We start from the raw sequence: 19411 nt of genomic DNA, 5'->3' as shown, positions 1-19411 counted from the left end.
AGTAAAAGAGCAATCTTTTGTCTGTAGCCCTAGTATTTTAAAGAGAAAAGGATCCATAATTTTAAAAACATCAAACAATATATCAGGAATTTCTGAAACTAATACTAACCTTTGTAAATTCATCTTCCCTCATGGTCAAAAGGTGTCTTAACGTTATATCCCTTTCCTGTATAAAAGGAAAAAAAAGGCCACCTTTCCATATAATTAAAATAGTAGAAGGAGAAGTAGGCAAGTGTTCATAAGTTAGTTACTTGCTTCACTCTCAAGCAAATTCCAGTTTTCTAGAGGGAACAGGATATGTAGATATAGAACTATAATATTAAGTAGACAGTAATGAGTATCATAATAACTATTCACCTAAAAAGTATAAACATAGCTAGGTTTTCAGATTCAAATGATTACTATTCATATTTGCTTACATTAAAAGAAAAGCAGTTCTATAAAATTTGGCAGAAATTATGTTTTATGAATATTTTAAATTTCTGACTGTATCACATTAAACCATCATGTAGTTTTATTCAAGATTTCTCCAAATAGGGAGACATTTGAAGATTATACAATGAAGCCCAACTCTGAAATATTTTAACAGAATGTGCACACTCCAAAGAGGAGTCTATCTTAAATAGCGCTTTACTGCTTCAGTATCCCCACCTAGCTGATAATAACTGTCATGGACTCAAACCCCATAATGTATGCTTAAAACACCCAGACAGTCCTTGGCATATGATCTGATTTAACTTTCATGACAACCCTACACTAGGTATTATTATCCTTATGAAGCAAATGAGATATTTAAGTCACATATTTCAGTGATTAAACATCAGAGTAAGAATCTGATACCAGGTGTGTTTGGTTTAATATCATGCTCTTCCAATATTCTACTCATGAAGATGAGCAACTACAGAAACAAACTAAGGGCTCAGGTGTATATGAAGGTTAGACAATGGGTAAAAACTGTTTAATCTCAGATTCTAATTTATGAAAATTTCTAATTATGAAATGTTTGTTTCAAATTTAAAATCGGGATGTACTACAAATTACGGAGAAAAGTGAATAGGCAGTTATTTATAGACATGTTTATGAATTAATATCTAATGTTACAGTAACCAACAAACTAACATATATGCATAACTCACTGTAGGTTATATAAGATCTTACCTTTAGTAAATCTGTCATATGTTCAAGTCCAATACCATGTAAAAATACTTCCAGATCTCCAAATGCTGTATATGAACTGTATACATTTATAGCAATGTCAATTTCAGAACAGACTATAAATGCACAAATAAATATATATTTATATTGCAAGAGAATACAAATAATGATGAATTCATGTAGCATATATTTGCAATCTGCACACCAGACCTATGCTATATCAAAGGAATGAGTAAGGTTTTGTGACTGAAGGTGTATGAGGAGTATAACTCATCTTTCCCCAAAATGAAAATATATGTCAGTATGTACACTTCGTGAAATTTCTGCACATAAAAATCTCCTCAGGCTGGCACAGTGGCATACACCTGTAGTCCAAGCTACTTGGGAGGCTGTGGTGGGAGAACTGCTTGAGCCCAGGTGTTTGAGGCAAAAAAACCCACAAAAAACGGGGTGGGGGGGGAACCACACCTCTTTAATTGCAGTAAGTAAAATGTAAATAACTTTAAATGGGGTAAGGAGATAATTATTTTTGGCCATGTACGGAACAGCAGTGTTCTGGGGGGGAAAGTGTATGTTTAATTTTAGCATATAAAATTAGAACTGTACTAAAAATAATTAGAAAACAAGGTGTAATACTGTTTGAACACTAATATAATTTCAGAACATTTAAAAATAGATTTTATTGTTGATATCGTACTTCAAGTTTACATTTAAAGTTATTATCATTAGTGTTAGTACATAAAAATGAATAAGAATTTTCTAAAATTCTGGAGAACATTAAAAACCCAGACATTTAAAAATGCTTGTAAACATTTAAAATACCATATATTTTAAATAAGTCACCACATTTACTACAGTAAAATATACACAAGTTTTACTTATAGGTATTCTGTTGAACTAAAACATGCTATATTACCTAAAAATGTGATCTTTTTCTCTATCAGAATCTGTTGTCAAAATTTTACAAATAGTGTCTTCTTTAGTTAGCTGTTGAAGTTTTCCTTCCAATGGATTTAAAGTAAAAGAAAGTAAGTTGAAGATCTGAAAAAAGTTAACATCATTCAAATATAATTAACATTGCATACTATAACTTAGAGTTAAAAGAAACCAAACATACGATTATCTCATATCCAGAAAGGAAATTTTAGCAAGTAAGTGGGACAGAAGTTTCACAATTTACTACCCTGATAACAACTTTAAAAAATTGATATATCACAGTTGTACATATTTTGGGGGGTACATGTGATATTTTGATACACATATACAATGTATAATAAACAAATCAGGGTAATTGGGATATCAGGTAAGTGCTTCCTTGACCTATAATAATAATCAGAAAAGAAAAAAGTACATCTAATTCAAAAGAGTAAAAATTAAAGTAAGATAGTAATTACTATTTTTGGTAAGATCTATAGCAAAACTAAAAATTCCATTTGGATAAATGACTCAGATTAAATATTAAGATAGTACTTTGAAAACATTGCTAAGTGGGAAGAGAGTAATGAGCGTGACTAAATGTATACAAATCCTAACTGAACACCTCAAAAATACATGGTGACATTCCTGAGTTTTAAAATCTAACTTCTTAGGAAGTCAAGGTTATATCATGTAATCAGCCAAAATACAAGATCAAATCTCATTTCAATAAGTGATTTATGACTCAAAATAACCTTTGATGTTCATAAACTTCTTATGTCAAGTTTGGTGTCATCTACTCTACATTTAACAATGTAATAAAATAATTTTAAGTTTTTGAATTTTCAAAGCTTAGAAGAAAAATGGTAAATTCCTTTTTGAAGTTCTACAGGGCTTTAGTGATTACTGTTTACCCTATAATAATTCTGAAAATATTAGAATAATACTTGGAAAATGATAGCCATGTTTATCACACTGCTTAAAAGGTTAAAGGAAGTTACTTTATATGCAGTAAATGTGGCTTGGTTTGATGATTACATGACGGAATCTTTGGAATTTTACATGCTTTCAAATTCAGGAACTCAGTGTTACAAACTCCCGGACTAAACAACTTAGTTTTATTATTGTACTACATTTGATCCTTGCTTACAAGTTACAGACTTGTGGCTACAGCTTTAATCTTCAGACCAAAAGTTTATATTGATAAAGTAATTTAATGTATGGCAAGTATTTATTATTGAGCTTAACATCTAAATGATAGATTATACATCCAGGTATATTATCACTTTATCGTATGCCCTGTCACACATATAAGAGTAAATGTTGCTTAAATAATTTAATTTTTAAATTGTTTAATATATTAATTAAACTTACAAAAGAATGTTTTAGTTACAAGTTCAAACTGGCATTTTACTAGCTTTCACTCAATAACTTAAAATTCTGGACCAGTTTGAAATGTTTAAATAGTATATTACAATTTTATTCCTGGGGCCAAAATAAGATTTTATTACTCTTTTATAGAGCTTTTAAATTACTGTATTATAAGTGCCTTTTGTTTCATTGAAGATGAATACTCTAGCAAAATAAAGTTCTCATTACCCGGCTGGAGGAAAGATACATATTTAAACATTTAATAATTGCCAGATACACTATAATTACCCTTGTAAATTCTAACAAATTAATAAAAAAGTTCTACAAATGATAATGTGACATGCCACAAAAAATAAGTTTAATATGTACAGAAGGATACCTCATGATGTTTGTTTCTTTTTGCAATCTCACTTGGCATCTTTCCATCTTTGGTTTGTAGCATTTTATTAGCTCCAAGTTCAAGCAACTTCAAAACTATATTTTTATGACCCTGACGTGCTGCCCATGTTAAAGCCTGTAAGTGGGGGGAAAAAGAAGATTGTTTAAAGAGAAGGAGTGTATATGAGACAGACAGGAAAAGTTTTTAACAGTATTTATGACACAATAAAAAAGAGAACATAGTTAATTAATAGAATGATGCAATCTCTTCATTTTACAATATAATGTAAACATATTTCCAAAGTTGTAATTGCAAAGCTGACTGCAAAGCTCATTGATTTTTTAAAACCAGTGTTTTATACAATTAACTGATGTTATGGAATAAAAGGATTTATTTGCCAATCACCAGTTTTCTACAAAAAAGAATTCTTAGGTATATTTTAGAGCCCAGATTTTGCTGTGTGTTACAATTTTTTTTTTTTTTAATCAAGAGTAAGGACTAAGAGAGTCAATTAATTCCTCTTTTTTTGAGATGGAGTTTCGCTCTTGTTGCACTTCAGCCTGAAGTGCAGTGGTATGATCTCGGCTTACTGCAACCTCTGTCTCCTGGGCTCAAGCGATTCTCCAGGCTCAGCCTCCTGAGTAGCTGGGATTAAAGGCGCGTGCCACCATGCCTGGCTAATTTTTTGTATTTTTAGGAGAGACCGGTTTTCACCATGTTGGCCAGGCTGGTCTCAAACTCCTAACCTCAGGTGATCTGCCCCCCTTGGCCTCCCAAAGTGCAAGGATTACAGGCGTCAGTCACTATGCCAGCCTTTTATTTCAACTGTTGCTTTTTTTCACCAGATAGCAATTATATTCCAGCCCTTTTGTAATTATTGCTTCTTAAAACTCTTTTTTTTAAATAGATTACTGATAATAACAGAAACAAAAAGAAACATTGTAAAAATGTTTCTCACAGTGTAACCATTCTCATCCTGGGTATTAACTTCTGCTCCATGAGCAACAAGGAGAGCAACAACCTGGGTGTGACCATCTCGAGCAGCATACATGATTGGGGTCATAAGTCTCCTAAGGAGGAGGAAGAAAGGAAACATTTGTGTTAATGCTGCCATTAATCTCTCATTTTCATTAATTTAACCATACCCAATACCACCAGTACTACTTTGAAAATAAAGAAAAAGAAATGAAAGCTTTTGCTAAATCAGGTGATTTAAAAATCCAATCTTCCTGCAAATAAGTACAAGTGAAAGAGATGACACTTTTAAAGTGCTGAATGCTTACACAGCACCCTCTAGTGAATAAATGTATTAAAAAATACATGAAATAAGCCATGCTTTCTACTATGAAGTCTCACTAATATACATATTCATCTAGAAAATTATCAGAGTACCCACACTATGCTTATGCTAGGAATATAGTAATGAGTGACACAAACAAGGTCCCTGCCCTCAAAGGATTTGCTAATACTAAATGCTTATTACATTTTATTTAGAGGATTGCTGAAACAAAAATGTAAATTTAAAAACTTTATTCCTTAATGTATTCTATTATGATTCTACTTTAGTTTGAGACTGAAAGAATTTTATTCTGACTTACTGTATGTAATCAGAAAAGAGATCAATAGATTAACCAGCTTAATATTCTCTTAAGAGTACTTTCTGGGAGAGGATAGTGGTTTCTCTGTAGTTTATCATTTCCCAAAATTAGAGATTCAATCCTTCTACTCCTGGAAGTTAGTCAGCTTCTGGGCCTATTCCAAGGACACCAGATTTTATCAGCTCTACTTGGGCTGAACATAACATCATGGTCTGTTTTAAAGGAGGTCTGAGATTCTGAGTCCAATTTTCCTGAGTCGTCCTCAAGATCTGATTTATACACAAAGAACTTTGGAAGAGAAAAATAAATAATTTCAGAGCTCCATGTTTTGATCTTACCAAGAAAGTTTTTATTGGTTATTCACATTACATATACAACCTACAAATAGACTATTTCTCTGTAAGGCTTGTTAGCGTAAGGTATACCCTGAAATCTGATCACTTCACACCAATGTCCTTATTAGCACAAAGCAATTCATATATATTTGTTTCTTCTATTTCATGGTATATTATAATTTGAATGTTTTATGTGAAATTATATGCTAAGGCAGTTGTATAACATTGCCTCCTCTACCTTGAATATCTCTTACATAGTGACTTCATTAGATAGACAATCTTTATGAGGTAAAGATTGAATTTCCTGGATAACTTAAGCAAACGTAAAAAATTATATACAACTTGCCAGGTGTGGTGGCTCCTGCCTGTAATCTTAGCACTTGGGGGGCTGAGGTGGGTGGATTGCTTGACTCCAGGAGTTCGAGACAACAGAGCAAAGCCCCGCCTCTACCTCTACTTAAAATTAAAAAAAAAAAAAAAAAAATTAGCTGAGTGTGGTCATGCACACCTGTAATCCCAGCCACTTCAGAGGTGGGAGAATCACCTGAGCCTGGGAGGTCAAGGCTTCAGTGAGCCAAGATGATGCCATTGCACTCCAGTCTAGGCAACCAGAGTGAGACCCTGTCTCACAGCAACAGCAACAACAACAACAACAAAGCCACAAAAAACCCCCACATACACACACGCGTGGCAACAACAAATTATTTGAATTAACTAACCATTCTAATTCAAATTCTTCATTACATCTAAGTCCAAACCATTGATGTCTAATCTCCACTGCACTTACCCCTATAATAACCCATATCGGCTCCTCTCAGTCTTCCCTATTTCATGAAGCCACCATTAACCACATTACTCAGGCTTAAGACTAGGCATAGTTCATGACTCTTCTCTGTCATTCCGAGTACAAGTCATTGGCAGCTCCTATTAGCCCTACCTTCATAATCCGCTTCTGATCACTTCTCTTCACCTCATTAGCTTCTGATCACTTCTCTTCACCTTCATAATCTGCTTCTGATCACTTCTCTTCACCTCATTAGCCACTGCAGTGGTCCAAGACAACATCATCTTTCTCTGACTTATATTATTGCCATAGCCTTGTAACTCCTCTTCATGCTTCTATTCTTGGCCACTTACAATTTATTGTCTTTGAAAATGCCAAGATCTCCCCTTGGCAGGAACTGTGCAAGTGCTCTTCCCTGTCCCCAGACCTTCATACTGCTAACTCCTTATTCTTATTCAGATCTTTATTATGAGAAGATCAATAAAATTTACAAACCTTTAGCTAGACTGATTAAGTAAAAAAGAGAGAAGAAACAAGTTAGCAGTACCAGGAACAAGAGAAGTAACATCAGTACAGATTATCCAGATTGTAGAAGTATGAGGAAGTATTATGAACAAATTTATGCCAATAAATTAGACAGGTTAGATGAAATGGATAAATTTCTCAAAATACACAAACTACCATGGCTCACTCAAAAAGAAATAACTTGAATAGCCCTAGATTTATTTTTTAAAAACTTAATTAGTAATTATAAATTAAATTAAATTTTCCACAAAGAAAATAACAGGCCAGATGGCTTCACTGGTGAATTCTACCAAACAGTTAATGAAAACAACACCAATTCTAAACAAACTCATCCAGTAAACTGAAGAGAAGAAGCTGCTTTCCAACTCATTCTATGAAGCACAAATTACTCTTATACCAAAACCAGAGGGTGCCATTATAAGGAAAGAAAACTATAAACCAATAATCTTCACTGAAAATAAAAATGTTTTGAACAAATTTTAGCAGAATCCAAAAACACATAAAAAGGTTAATACATCATGACTAAGGGAAATTATCCTAGGAATGCAAGGCTGGTTTGATATTTGAAACATCAATCAATATAATGTACCATATTAACAAACTAAAAATGAAAAAAAAAATACCCTCAACAAATGCAGAACGAGTATTTTACAAAATCCAACATTTATTTCTAACAAAAACACTCTCTCAGCAATGTAGGAATACATGAGAACTTCCTCAACCTGACAAAATCATCTATGGAAAATTTACAGTTAACATCATATTTAATGGTGAAAGAGTACTTTCCAAGATCAGAAACAAGTCAAGGATGTATGCTCTCACATTTCTACCCAACATTTTATTGGAAGTTCTAGTCAGTGGAATAAGACAAGGAAAAATAAGAAAAATGGTATACCTCCAGATGGGAAAACAAGCAAAATTGTCTTTATTCACAGACAACATGATATATATAGAAAACCTGATGGACTCTACAAAAAAAGTACTAGAACTAATGAATTTGGCAAGATTACAGCATACAAGAGCAATATTTAAAAAATCAATTGTATTTCTTCATACTAGCAATGAACAACATGAAATGAAAATAAAACAATACAACTTATAGTAAAAATATAAAAGCCAGGAAATCTATTGCTGCTTATTAGAAATGCACCCAGTATTTGCATATATGCATACATAAATACATGGTGATGGTGATGTATTTATGTATTTGAATATATCTGACTTACAGTTGTCTAGGTAACAATTTGGATCCAGAAGTCTTTTTTTTTTTTTAGATTCATTTTTTTTTTTTAGTACACGTTAAGGTTGGTTAATGGGTATATTGTGTGTTGCTGAGGTTGAGGTTTGGTCTTCTATTAATCCCACCACCCAAGTAGTGAACATAGTACCCAATAGGTAGTTTTTCAACCCTTGACCCCTCCTTGCCTCCTCCCTTTTGGATTCCCCAGTGTCTATTTTTAACCAAGTATCCCAGCCTCAAAATGCATTTTAAAACTTTTTTTCCTTTCTTGTTTTCAGCTTTGAAACATATTTTGAAATGTTTTGTTTCTACTTTTCCCACCAGGCACTTCAATGAACAGTGCTTGCTTATCTAATTATGTGCTTGCTTAGGTAATCCAGGGGCCAATTTTGAAATAAGCCAGGCAGAGAGATACAGCTCCCACTTAGGGGTAGTTACGAACAGTTAGCCTACCACTACCAGGCCAAAGTCAGGATGAGGCAAACCAGACCTTCGGGACAGGCAATTTCTCAAGATAATCATTGAAACAAGACAGGTAGACCTGCACCCTCGGGTAACACTCCTGCATATTTTCCACACCTTTTCCTTCTTAAACCCCTTCATTTAGCCCAAAAAGTTGGAATGGTCTTTTGAAGGCATGAGCCTGGCCATTCTCGAATTGCTAGCATTTGATAAATAAAATTACTTTCCTTTCACCACATGTTGTTTCTTCTGTTCGTGGTTTATGGGTAGCCAGCAGCTGGACTTAAGCAAGTTACCTGTTGTTTCCATCTTTATACGCATGTGTACCCAATGGGTAGCTCTGACTAATAAGTGAGAACATGTGGTATTTGGTTTCCTTTTTTTAGTTTTCTTTTTCTACATAAATTCACTTAGGATAATGGCCTCCAGCTGCATGCATGCTGCTGCAAAGGACACAGCTTAATTCTTTTTTATGGCTGTATAGTATTCCATGGTCTATATGTGGCATATTTTCTTTATCCAGTCTTGATGGGCACATAGGTTGGTTCTGTATCTTTGTAACAGTGGGGTTTTTTTTTTTTTTTTTTTTTTGAGACAGGGTTGTACTGTCACACAGGCTGTAGTGCAGTGGTACAATCATGGCTCACCATAGTCTCAACCTCCCAAGCCCAAGCAATTCTTCCATCTTAGTCTCCCAGGTAGCTGGGACCACAGGCATGTGTTACCACACCTGGCTAAATTTTTTATTTTTGTAGAGATGGAGTCTCTGTATGTTGTCCAGGCTGGTCTCGAACTCGTGGCCTCTAGCGATCCTCCCACAGGGCTGGGATTATAGGCATAAGCCACCATGCCCAGCTGCTATTGTGAATAGTGCTGGGATAAACATAATGAGTGCAGTGTCTTTTTGGTAGAATGATTTATTTTCCTTTGGGTATATACTCAGTAATGGGATGGCTGGGTCAAATGGTAATTCTAGTTTTAGTTCTTTGAGAAATCTCCAAACTGTTTTCCACAGTGGTTTAACTAATTTACATTCCTGCCAGCAGTGTACGTGTTTCCCTTATCTCTGCAGCTTCAACAAAATGCTATTTTTTGACTTTTTATGTATTATTTTTTGAGAAGAAGCCTCACTCTATCACCTAGGCTGGAGAGCAGTGGCGTGATCTTGGCTTACTGCAACCTCCGCCTCCTGGGTTCAAGCGATTCTCCTGCCTCAGCCTCCTGAGTAGCTGAGATTACAGGCACCTGCCACCGCATCTGGCTAATTTTTGTATTTTTAGTAGAGACTGGGATTCACCATCTTGGCCAAGCTGGTCTTGAACTTCTGACTCTGGAATCCACCTGCCTTGGCCTCCCAAAGTGCTGGGATTACAGGTGTGAGCCACTGCGCCCAGCCTGAATTTTTAATAATAGCCATTCTGACAGGTGTGAGATGGTATCTCATTGTGGTTTTGATTTGCATCTCTCTGATGAGTAGTGATGTTGAGTACTTTTTCATGTTTCTTGACTGCTTGTATGTCTTTTTTTTGAAAAGTGCTTATGTCCTTTACCTACTTTTTAATGAGGTTATTTTTCTTACGGATTTAAGTTCCTTATAGAGTCTGGATATTTAGTCCTTCGTTGGATGCATAGTTTGCAAATATTTTCTCCCATTCTGCTGATAGTTTCTTTTGCTGTCAAGAATCTCTTTAGTTTAATTAGGCTCCACTTGTCAAATTTTGTTTTTGTTGCATTTGCTTTTGAGAGCTTAGTCATAAATTATTTGCATAGGCTAAGGTCCAGAAGAGCATTTCCTAGGTTTTCTTCTAGGATTTTTGTGGTTTGAGGTCTTGCATTTAAGTATTTAATCCATCTTGAATTGATTTCTGTATATGGTAAGCAGTAGGAATCCAGTTTCGTTCTTCTCCATATGGGTATCCAGTTTTCCCAGTGCCATTTACTGAACAGGGTATCCTTTCCCCATTGTTTATTTTTGTTTACTTTGAAGAAGATCAGTTGGTTGTTGGTGTGGGTTCTCTATCCTGTTCCATTGGTCTATGTGTCTATATCTGTACCTGTACAATACTGTTTTGGTTACTGTAGCCTTTTAGTATAGTCTGAAGTCAAGTAACATGATGCCTCAAGGTTTGTTCTTTTTGCTTAGAATTGCTTTGGCTACTCAGGTTCTTTTTTGGTTTCATTTTTTTTTCTTATTTTTTGAGACAGTCTCACTCTGTTGCCAGGCTGGAGTGCAGTGGCATGATCTCGGCTCACTGCAACGTCTGCCTGCTAGGTTGAAGTGATTCTCCTGCCTCCCAAGTAGCTGGGACTACAGGCATGCACCACCAGGCCCAGCAAATTTTTGTATTTTTAGTAGAGACAGAGTTTCACCATGTTGGTCAGGCTGGTCTCAAATTCCTGCCATCAGGTGATCTGTCTGCCCTCTGCCTCCCAAAGTGCTGGGGTTACAGGTGTGAGCCACCATGCCCGACCTCATATGACTTTTAGAATAGTTTTTCCTAATTCTGTGACAAATGACATTGGTCCTTTGATAGGAATCACATTGAATCTGTAGATTGCTTTGGGCAGTACAGCTATTTTAATGACACTGCAGTCTTCCAATCTGTGATTACGGAATTCTTTTTCATTTGTTTGTCATTTATAATTTCTTTCAGCAGTGCTTTTCAGTTCTCCTGTAGAGATCTTTTACCTCTTGGTTAGATGTATTCTAAAAAACGAATGGAAAATCCTTTTTTTTCAGCAGTGTTTTTCAGTCCTCCTGTAGAGATCTTTTTACCTTCTTGGTTAGATGTATTCCTAGGTATTTTAATTATTTTATTTTTTTACAGTTCTTATAAATGGAATTGCATTCTTGATTTGGTTCTCAGCTTGAACATTATTGGTATATAGAAATGCTTCTGATTTTTGTGCATTGATTTGGTATCCTGAGACTTTACTAAAGTCATTTATCGGGGTTTATGGAGTCTTCTGGGGGAAATCTTTAGGGTTTTCTAGGTATGGAAATAATACAATAAGCAAAGTCATTTTTAAACATTAATAATATACTGTTCATATAATGTTTTAATTTGCCAATAAATGAATTTAAAATTATTTTTCTCTGAGGAAATTTCCTCTGCGTTTTGTCTGAATCACACAAGTTCTGATATAAAGGCCTTGTGTTGTCACTTTTACCAGTTCTATTTTAATTAATCCAGAAATTACCAGAAATTATTAAGATATAACTTTTTTTTTCTTTTCTTTTTTTTTTTTTTTCTTGAAATGGAGTCTCACTCTGTCACCCAGGCTGGAGTGCATGGCACAATCTCTGCTTACTGCAACCTCTGCCTCCCAGGTTCAAGCAATTCTACTGCCTCACCCTCCTGAGTAGCTGGGGACTACAGGTGCATGCCACCATGTCTGGCTAATTTTTTTGTATTTTTAGTAGAGATGGGTTTCACCACTTTGGCCAGGCTGGTCTCGAACTCCTGACCTCAGGTGATCTGCCCACCTCAGTCTCCCAAAGTGCTGGGATTACAAGCATAAGCCACTGTGCCTGGCCAGGTATCATTTAAAAAAAAAAAAAATTCTTAAGGACTTTCTTTGTGGTCTACGACATAACTTATGTTGAAAATAATCCATGCATGTAAATTATGTTAAAGTCAGAATTCTAGGTAAATATCAACTAGATACACTTGTTAATTGTGTTATTCTATATTTTTTGTCTAACTTTTTCTAAGAGATATATTAAAGTCTTCAAATATGATTATGGATGTTCCACTCTTTTTTTAGTTCTACTAGTTTTTGTTTTATATATTTAAAAGTCATATATATTAAAACCATCTTGTTAAATTGTTGCTTCTATCAACATCATTTTCTCTTTGGTCCCTTAAGTAATTTTTGCCTTGCATTTTATTTACTACCCTGGGGTATTTTTTTTTTCTTGATATTTACCAGGTATAAATATTTGCTGAATAAATGGCATTTAAAAATCATTTTATTTATTTTCCACTCTAATGTAATGTTTTATTTTAGGTGTGACTTCACTGGATTTTGCTTTTAGCCAATATGAGAGTTACTATTACTTTAATAAGTGAGTTTTACCGATTATATTACTTTTCTTAGTTATTAATATGGCTGGATTTATTTCTGACACTTTTGCACCTTCTGTTTATCATGCTTCCATAATAAATACATGTTTCCATGTCTCCTTGGACATGGAATCACCTTGTTAGATTGATCAAGTTCTCTTAGTTTCACTCCCACCCACTTGATCTGAAAGCTTTTAATTTCATTATTTTCTTCAAGTACAGTACTTACTTTTAAGTCCTCTCCTCTCCAAAACGCTTATCCTTACTATTCAACAAAGAGAAAAGTTGATCAATAACTATACATGGTTTCATGAGAAAAGAGATGTTTACTTTTATTTTGCTTCACTCTCTCCTCAGCTACTAGAACACCAAACTTATGATGGAAAGTTAATACAAATTTAACATAAATACTCTCCCCTACGCCGGCCCCCCTTTTTTAGGAGACAGGGTCTTGCTCTGTCACTCAGGCTAGAGTGCAATGGCACCATCATAGCTCACTGCAGCCTTGACCTCCTGGGCTCAAGCCATCCTTCCACCTCAGTCTCCCGAGTAGCTAGGACTACAGGTATGCACCACCATGCCTGGCTAATTTTTAAAATTTCTGTTGCCCAGGTTGGTCTCAAACTCCTGCGCTCAAGCAATCCTCCCACCTTGGCCTCCCAAAGCACTGGGATTACAGTGGTGAGCCACCAAGCCTGGCCAAGATGGTCATTTCTTGATAGGAGTTTTCTTGATATGTAAATAATCTCTTCTGTAGTTAACTTTGAGGATTTTTGCCTTCATTCTTAATGTTCTGAAGTTTATTGTGATGTGTCTACATATTTTAATTAAAAATGTATATATATTTATCTATTTGTATATAAATCTTTTATTCAATAATTCTTTCAATCCTACAAATTTGTTTTCAGCTGGAAAACATTCTTGGTCTTTATTGCTTCAAATATAGTCTATCTTCTATTTTCTCCTTTGGAATTATTATTTGATAGACGTTAGGACTTCTGGAAATATTCTCCATGTCTCTACCTTTCCTTTATACTTTCCATTTCTTTAGCCCTTTGTGTTATATTCTTGGATATTTCCTCACCTCTATCTTCTAGTCCACTAATCAGCTCATTAGATGAGTCCCATCTACTCTTCTACCTCTTCTACACATATACTTAGTTTTAATATTCAATAGTTCCTTTTTTCATAATTCATTGTTCTTGTTTTTTAATATCTACTGTTATTTTGTGAAGGCAAATCCCTATTTTATTGTTCAGGAATAAAGGCCTTTTTAGATTCCTCTATTTTTCCCACTTTCTCTAGCTTAAGTCACTCTTTTGTTGAATTTGTTGTACCTGTTTCATGATACCTACATTCTTCAGATTTTGGTGATTTATGGTTGTGCACCTACCTTCTGGTCTATGGCAAAGGCCTCCAAACACAGAAGACAAGATAACCTTGTCTATCAGTAATGCAGATTTTAGGTATTGCTAGAGTTGCCCATCTGTTTCTTTCTTTGGCGAGTTACTCTTTTTCCATTGCAGAGATAACTTTTTTTGTTTCAAAACTAACTTTATCAAAATATTTTAATACCTTTATATCTAAAGCTTTCTGTGGAAGGGCAAGACTTTAGCATATTCTCAGTTTAAGAGCTTGAATTTATAAGCCTATTTTTCCAAAAATTCTTTTTTTGATCATGTTTTTCTTCCAGAATTTTTAGAATCATTTCATCAAGTTAAAACAATCCCTTTGGCACTCTGAATAAGATGTTTAATTCTATAAATTTAGATTTAAAAAAAAGTCTTTTTAAATACTGAGTCATCCTAGTCAAGATGACAACCAACATCCAGCCAACATGACGTGTCTATTCAATCTTCTTTTATTTTACTTGGTGTAGTTTTAAATTTTTCATTTAGATCTTTCACATTTTTAAATCATAATAAATTATATTCTCAAGCTTTTCGTTTCTTGTGAGTTGGAAATCAAATGAAGTTTGCACATTAGTTTTGTAGAAACTACTATACTTTATGATTGTTATTTCTGAGTTGACTATTTTCGGTTTACCAAGCATACATTAATACAATTTAAAAATCATGATTTTGTTCTCCTTTTCTTAATAAAAAGATCTAATAGTTTAATTAGAGGCATAGTTCAATGGTTTAGATCAGCAGTCAGCAAATTTTTTTCTGTAAAGGGCAAGACAGTAAATATTTTGGGCTTTGTGATGTATACAGGGATTTGTCACAACCACTCAACTCTGCTGTTGTATCATGAACACAGCCATAGACAATACATAAACAAATGATTACAGCTGTGTTCCAGTGAAACTTAAGAGGTCTGCCAACCTCTGATTTAGAGTGTTAAGCTGTGGAGTCAGAATGCCTAGGTCTGATCTAGCCTCCAACATTTACTGGCTTAGATAAGTTTCTTAAACTCTCACTGCCTCAGTTTCTAGAACTTTCTATGAGCATAAAATAGTTTCTACATTTGTGGCACCTATTTGTGTTAGTATCACAATCTGTGATGAGAAAATAATGTTTAGTAACAAAGAACAGTACCATGCACAAAGTAAATTCTCAGTAATTAATAGGTATTTTTATTATTAACTACATCTTGTACTTTTCTTACATAACTGAATTGCCTTACAGTTCCCAAAAGATTCTTGTTAATCAATAAGAAACATGTGAACCACCAAACAGCAAAACTACAAGGTACATAGGCAATTAATTAGTAGACAAAGAAATACAACTTACAAAAATATGCAAGACTAATCAATTAAGTATTATTAAAAAGCATGCAAACTAAAATGAGGCATCATTACTTGCAAATCAAACAGTAAAGCTCACAACATAAAAAAATATCTAGTGCTGTCACTATGTATGTCCTCTCAAGTACTGTTGGAGATAGTGTAAAGGTTTTCAATTTTTTCAGAAGACAATTTGGTAACACCTATTAAGGCAGAAGAATAGGGTCTGAAGGCAGGGAATTTAAGGCCAATTCATGCTAATTTCCTAAAGCTGGAAGAAAACACTGGGTCTGAAGGCAGAGAACCTAAGGCCAATTCATGCTAACTTCCTAAAGCTGGATCAAAAGAAAAATCCCCATCTCTCCACAGCCTAGTAACAAGGATCAAAGGCTACTCCCTCTACAAGCCTCTCCGTTCCACTAAGTCTCAGGTGGAAAGGGAAAGTGCCACGGATTGGCCGTGGGCCAAGCACGGGCTATCCCTTTATCTGCATAGGGTGCCAGTCCACTCTGGCCTCTGGTTGGCCACAGGCGAACTCACTGCAGCTATTAATCGGCCACAGGCCAAATCCTTCATCCACATAGTGGGTAGCCAATAGGGACCTCAAAAGGGGTACTTAAACCCCAGAAAACCTTGTGAGTGGGGCTCCTGAACCACAAATGATGTATTTGTCATTTCTCTGTACTAAAGGTAAAATAGTTGGTCTTCATGTCATATTTTTATATATAGTTCAGTATTATCTGATCTTTTTAATCTGCTTAAAACACTCCCATCCTGTGGAGTGTTACCTCGCTTCAATATATCCCTACTTTTGCTGTTTCGTTCCTTTCTTTCTTTGTGCATTTTGCTCAACTCTTTGTTCAACCTGCCAAGAACCTGGACATCTCATGCTCAAGGCCTGCCTTCCCATAACACTATCACAATTCTAAATACACATCTACCTTTGTCTCAGCAACTCCACTTTAGGAATGTGTTCTATCAAAAAATCTATCCAACTTGCCAAAGATGTTCACTGTAGTACTTTTTTTGTGAAACTAAAAAATGGAAACAATCCAAGTGTTCTTCAATGAAATACTGGATTAAGATATCACATCCATACAGTGGAATACTGTACAGCCATTATAGAGAGAGAAGTACCTCTATACATACTGGCAGGTATAGTGCTGACGAAACACTGTTTAGTTGCTCTCGCAATAATCTTTTAACTGGATTTCTTGATTCCATTTCGTTCTCAATCTGCTGTCAGAATAACCTTTACAAAATATTAATATGTTCATTCTTAAATTATTCAATAGCTTTCATGATAAAATTCGTATCTCTCAGTAGGATTACACAGGTTATTATCTAGCCTCTGCCAAAGTGGGTCAATTCTGACCCACTTTCTACTCTAATATCTCATGATCTGGTTACAATATTTCTAGATTCACTATTTACAACTGCCTAAATGAAACAGGCTCTTTCATCTTTCTCCACTTGCATGTGCACCTCCCTCTAAACTGAATATTCATTTTTATGATCTTCAGTTGGCTAACTCCTACTTATTCTTCAAAACAAAGTTTGAGGCTGGGCACAGTGGCTCAAACTTGTAAGATCAGCATTTTAGGAAGTCAAGGCAGGAGGATCATTTGAGACCAGGAGTTCGAGACCAGACTGGGCAACATAGTGAGACTCTGTCTTTACAAAAAATTAAAAAAATCAGCCAGGCATGGTAGTATGCACCTGTAGTCCAAGCTACTTAGAAGGCTGAGGCAGGAGGATGGCTTGAGCCCAGGAGGTCGAGGCTGCAGTGAGCCAGGATCACACCACTGCACTCCACCCTGGTCGACAGAGCAAGACTGTCTCTCAAAACTGAACAAAGCTGAAACTAAATGCTAAAAAAATACAAAACAAAACCCACCAAAACCAAACAACAAAAAACAACTAAGTTTGAGAAATGAACCTCTAGGACGGTTTCACTTGTCATCTGCATCTAAGTTTTCCCAGTTTTTGTTCCTAGAGACACTTTCTATTACCTCTAATCTTCCTATGTTGTAAATGCTTATAGCCTTGGAATCTCTTCAGTACTGTCAAATTCTTGAGGTAAGTACTGCGTCTTTCATCTTCTCACTCTTAGCGTTTAGCATGTATTAATTGTGTAACAGAAACCAATTTTAAAAACCAATGACATTAAGTGATTTTTTTTCTTCATCTACCAGGCTTCCTCAAATTTTTTTATAGTCAAGAGTTGGCTACATGTAAAGTGTCCAGAACAGGTGAACCTATAGAATTATAAAGTAGATTAGTGGTTGCTAAGGGGTGAAGGTTGGGAGGTTTGGGTGGGAATCAATGACTGCCAATGCATATTAAGTTCCTTTTGGGAATGATAAAATTGTTCCAAAATTAGATTATGGTGATGGTTGCAGACTACCATAAATATACTTAAACCACTGAACTGTACACTTTAAGCTTTACATTACATAATTGTATCTCAATAAAACTAAAAAAAAATAAGAGTTGGTTAAAAAGAATAAAGTTTATGTACATTATATAACCATAATTAAACTTTATTTCTGGATGATACAGAACCTTTCGTTAGTCTCAATTTCTGGTTATTTCATTTCAATAAAATTTCCACTAGAGGGCATTCAAAGAAAAGCAGAAATTCCAAATTGTCATGGCTCCATCGATGTCAGTAATGGAAAATTTGCGACAATCTTGCTTGTCCACCTCATAAATAGAGACTTGAGTGATGCTATTCTGGTGCAGAAAGCAAAACTCAGTCTCACAGAAAAAATATGTTTTCACCATGATGTATTTGTCACTCATCTGTACTAAGGGTAAAATGGTTGGTCTTCATGTCATATTTTTGCATACAGTTCAGTATTATATGATATTTTTAATCTGCTTAAAACACTCAGTTTATAGTTGAGAGATTAATAAAACAACTAGGATAAAGGAAATTTTGACAATGATAAAATGCTAGGAATTAGATATCCATTTCTACCTATCAGAAAAGTTTTGTTAGATCAAACCTCCCACTGAAAAAGACTGTAAAAGCTGATAAAATACAAATATGTTTATAGACACAGTAGAAAAACCAAAGTTGCCAGAACAGGAGAAGCCAAGCTCCGGGAGAGAAAAGCAGCATTTGTTGAATTGAGTCTTATATCCTCTTCCACTTTTTCCCTTTAGACATTTGCCAGTTCCTGGGTAGCATTAGGAGAAAGCAGTACCTTTAGACCTTCTTATGGTGATGAGGAACTCCAACACAAAAACTGGAGTTCAGGTCTACTAAAGCACTGAGAACTTCAAGAATCTAGAAAAAGGGGAGTAACAGAAAGGTGACCCTGCAGAGAAGTGATCTTCTGTTGGACTTCTGCCTTCAAAGTATTTTCAGGGGCTGAAGAAGACTACAACCACCAAGCTAAAACTAGATGCTAAGAGAGCTTTCAGCCAAATAACAGAGGAAATAAAAATTGGCATTCATGATCCTCAAAGGGAGAGTGGCTCAGATAAACACCCCAAGTTTGAATTGAGACTGTGGAAAATACAGGAAATAAATGGATCCTGAAATCCAGCCCAAAATCATCTTAATCCCTGATTTAATTGAGGAGACCTGCCCTTATTTTAACTATCAGTCAGAAGAATATTAAATATTTTCTGGAAGCAAACAGACCTGTACCAAATTTTTATATAATATCCAGCATTCAACCAAAAGTTACCAGGCATTCTAGGAGACAGAGCCAAGTGACCAAAATAAAACAAACAAACAAAAAACATCCAGACCTATAGATGTTAAAACATGCTCTAGAATAAGTGTGATTACTGTTGAAGAAAAATAGAAGGAAAAATTAATTAAAGACCTAAACTTTA

At 35.0% G+C, this 19411-nt stretch overlaps 1 protein-coding gene across 2 annotated transcripts in view; it reads right to left on the bottom strand.

Moving 5' to 3' along the window:
* Nucleotides 1-19411, bottom strand: part of ASZ1 (ankyrin repeat, SAM and basic leucine zipper domain containing 1) — a 64143-nt gene that overhangs the window by 17661 nt on the left and 27071 nt on the right. Inside the window, exons 5-9 of one of the 2 annotated variants that reach the window (NM_001112614.1) lie at nucleotides 4779-4890; nucleotides 3821-3955; nucleotides 2072-2196; nucleotides 1159-1234; nucleotides 110-166 (exon numbers count right to left, since the gene is read on the bottom strand). In NM_001112614.1, coding sequence (NP_001106084.1) covers nucleotides 110-166; nucleotides 1159-1234; nucleotides 2072-2196; nucleotides 3821-3955; nucleotides 4779-4890 — 505 coding nt within the window. The remainder of the gene's footprint in view (nucleotides 1-109; nucleotides 167-1158; nucleotides 1235-2071; nucleotides 2197-3820; nucleotides 3956-4778; nucleotides 4891-19411) is intronic. The other variant, XM_017956151.2, reaches the window with a different exon arrangement.

This window comes from Papio anubis, chromosome 4 (assembly GCF_008728515.1).
Source record: "Papio anubis isolate 15944 chromosome 4, Panubis1.0, whole genome shotgun sequence".
Classification (NCBI taxonomy): Eukaryota; Metazoa; Chordata; class Mammalia; order Primates; family Cercopithecidae; genus Papio; species Papio anubis.
Note: the sequence above shows the minus strand (reverse complement) of the source record. Positions and strands in the feature narration are given on the sequence as shown.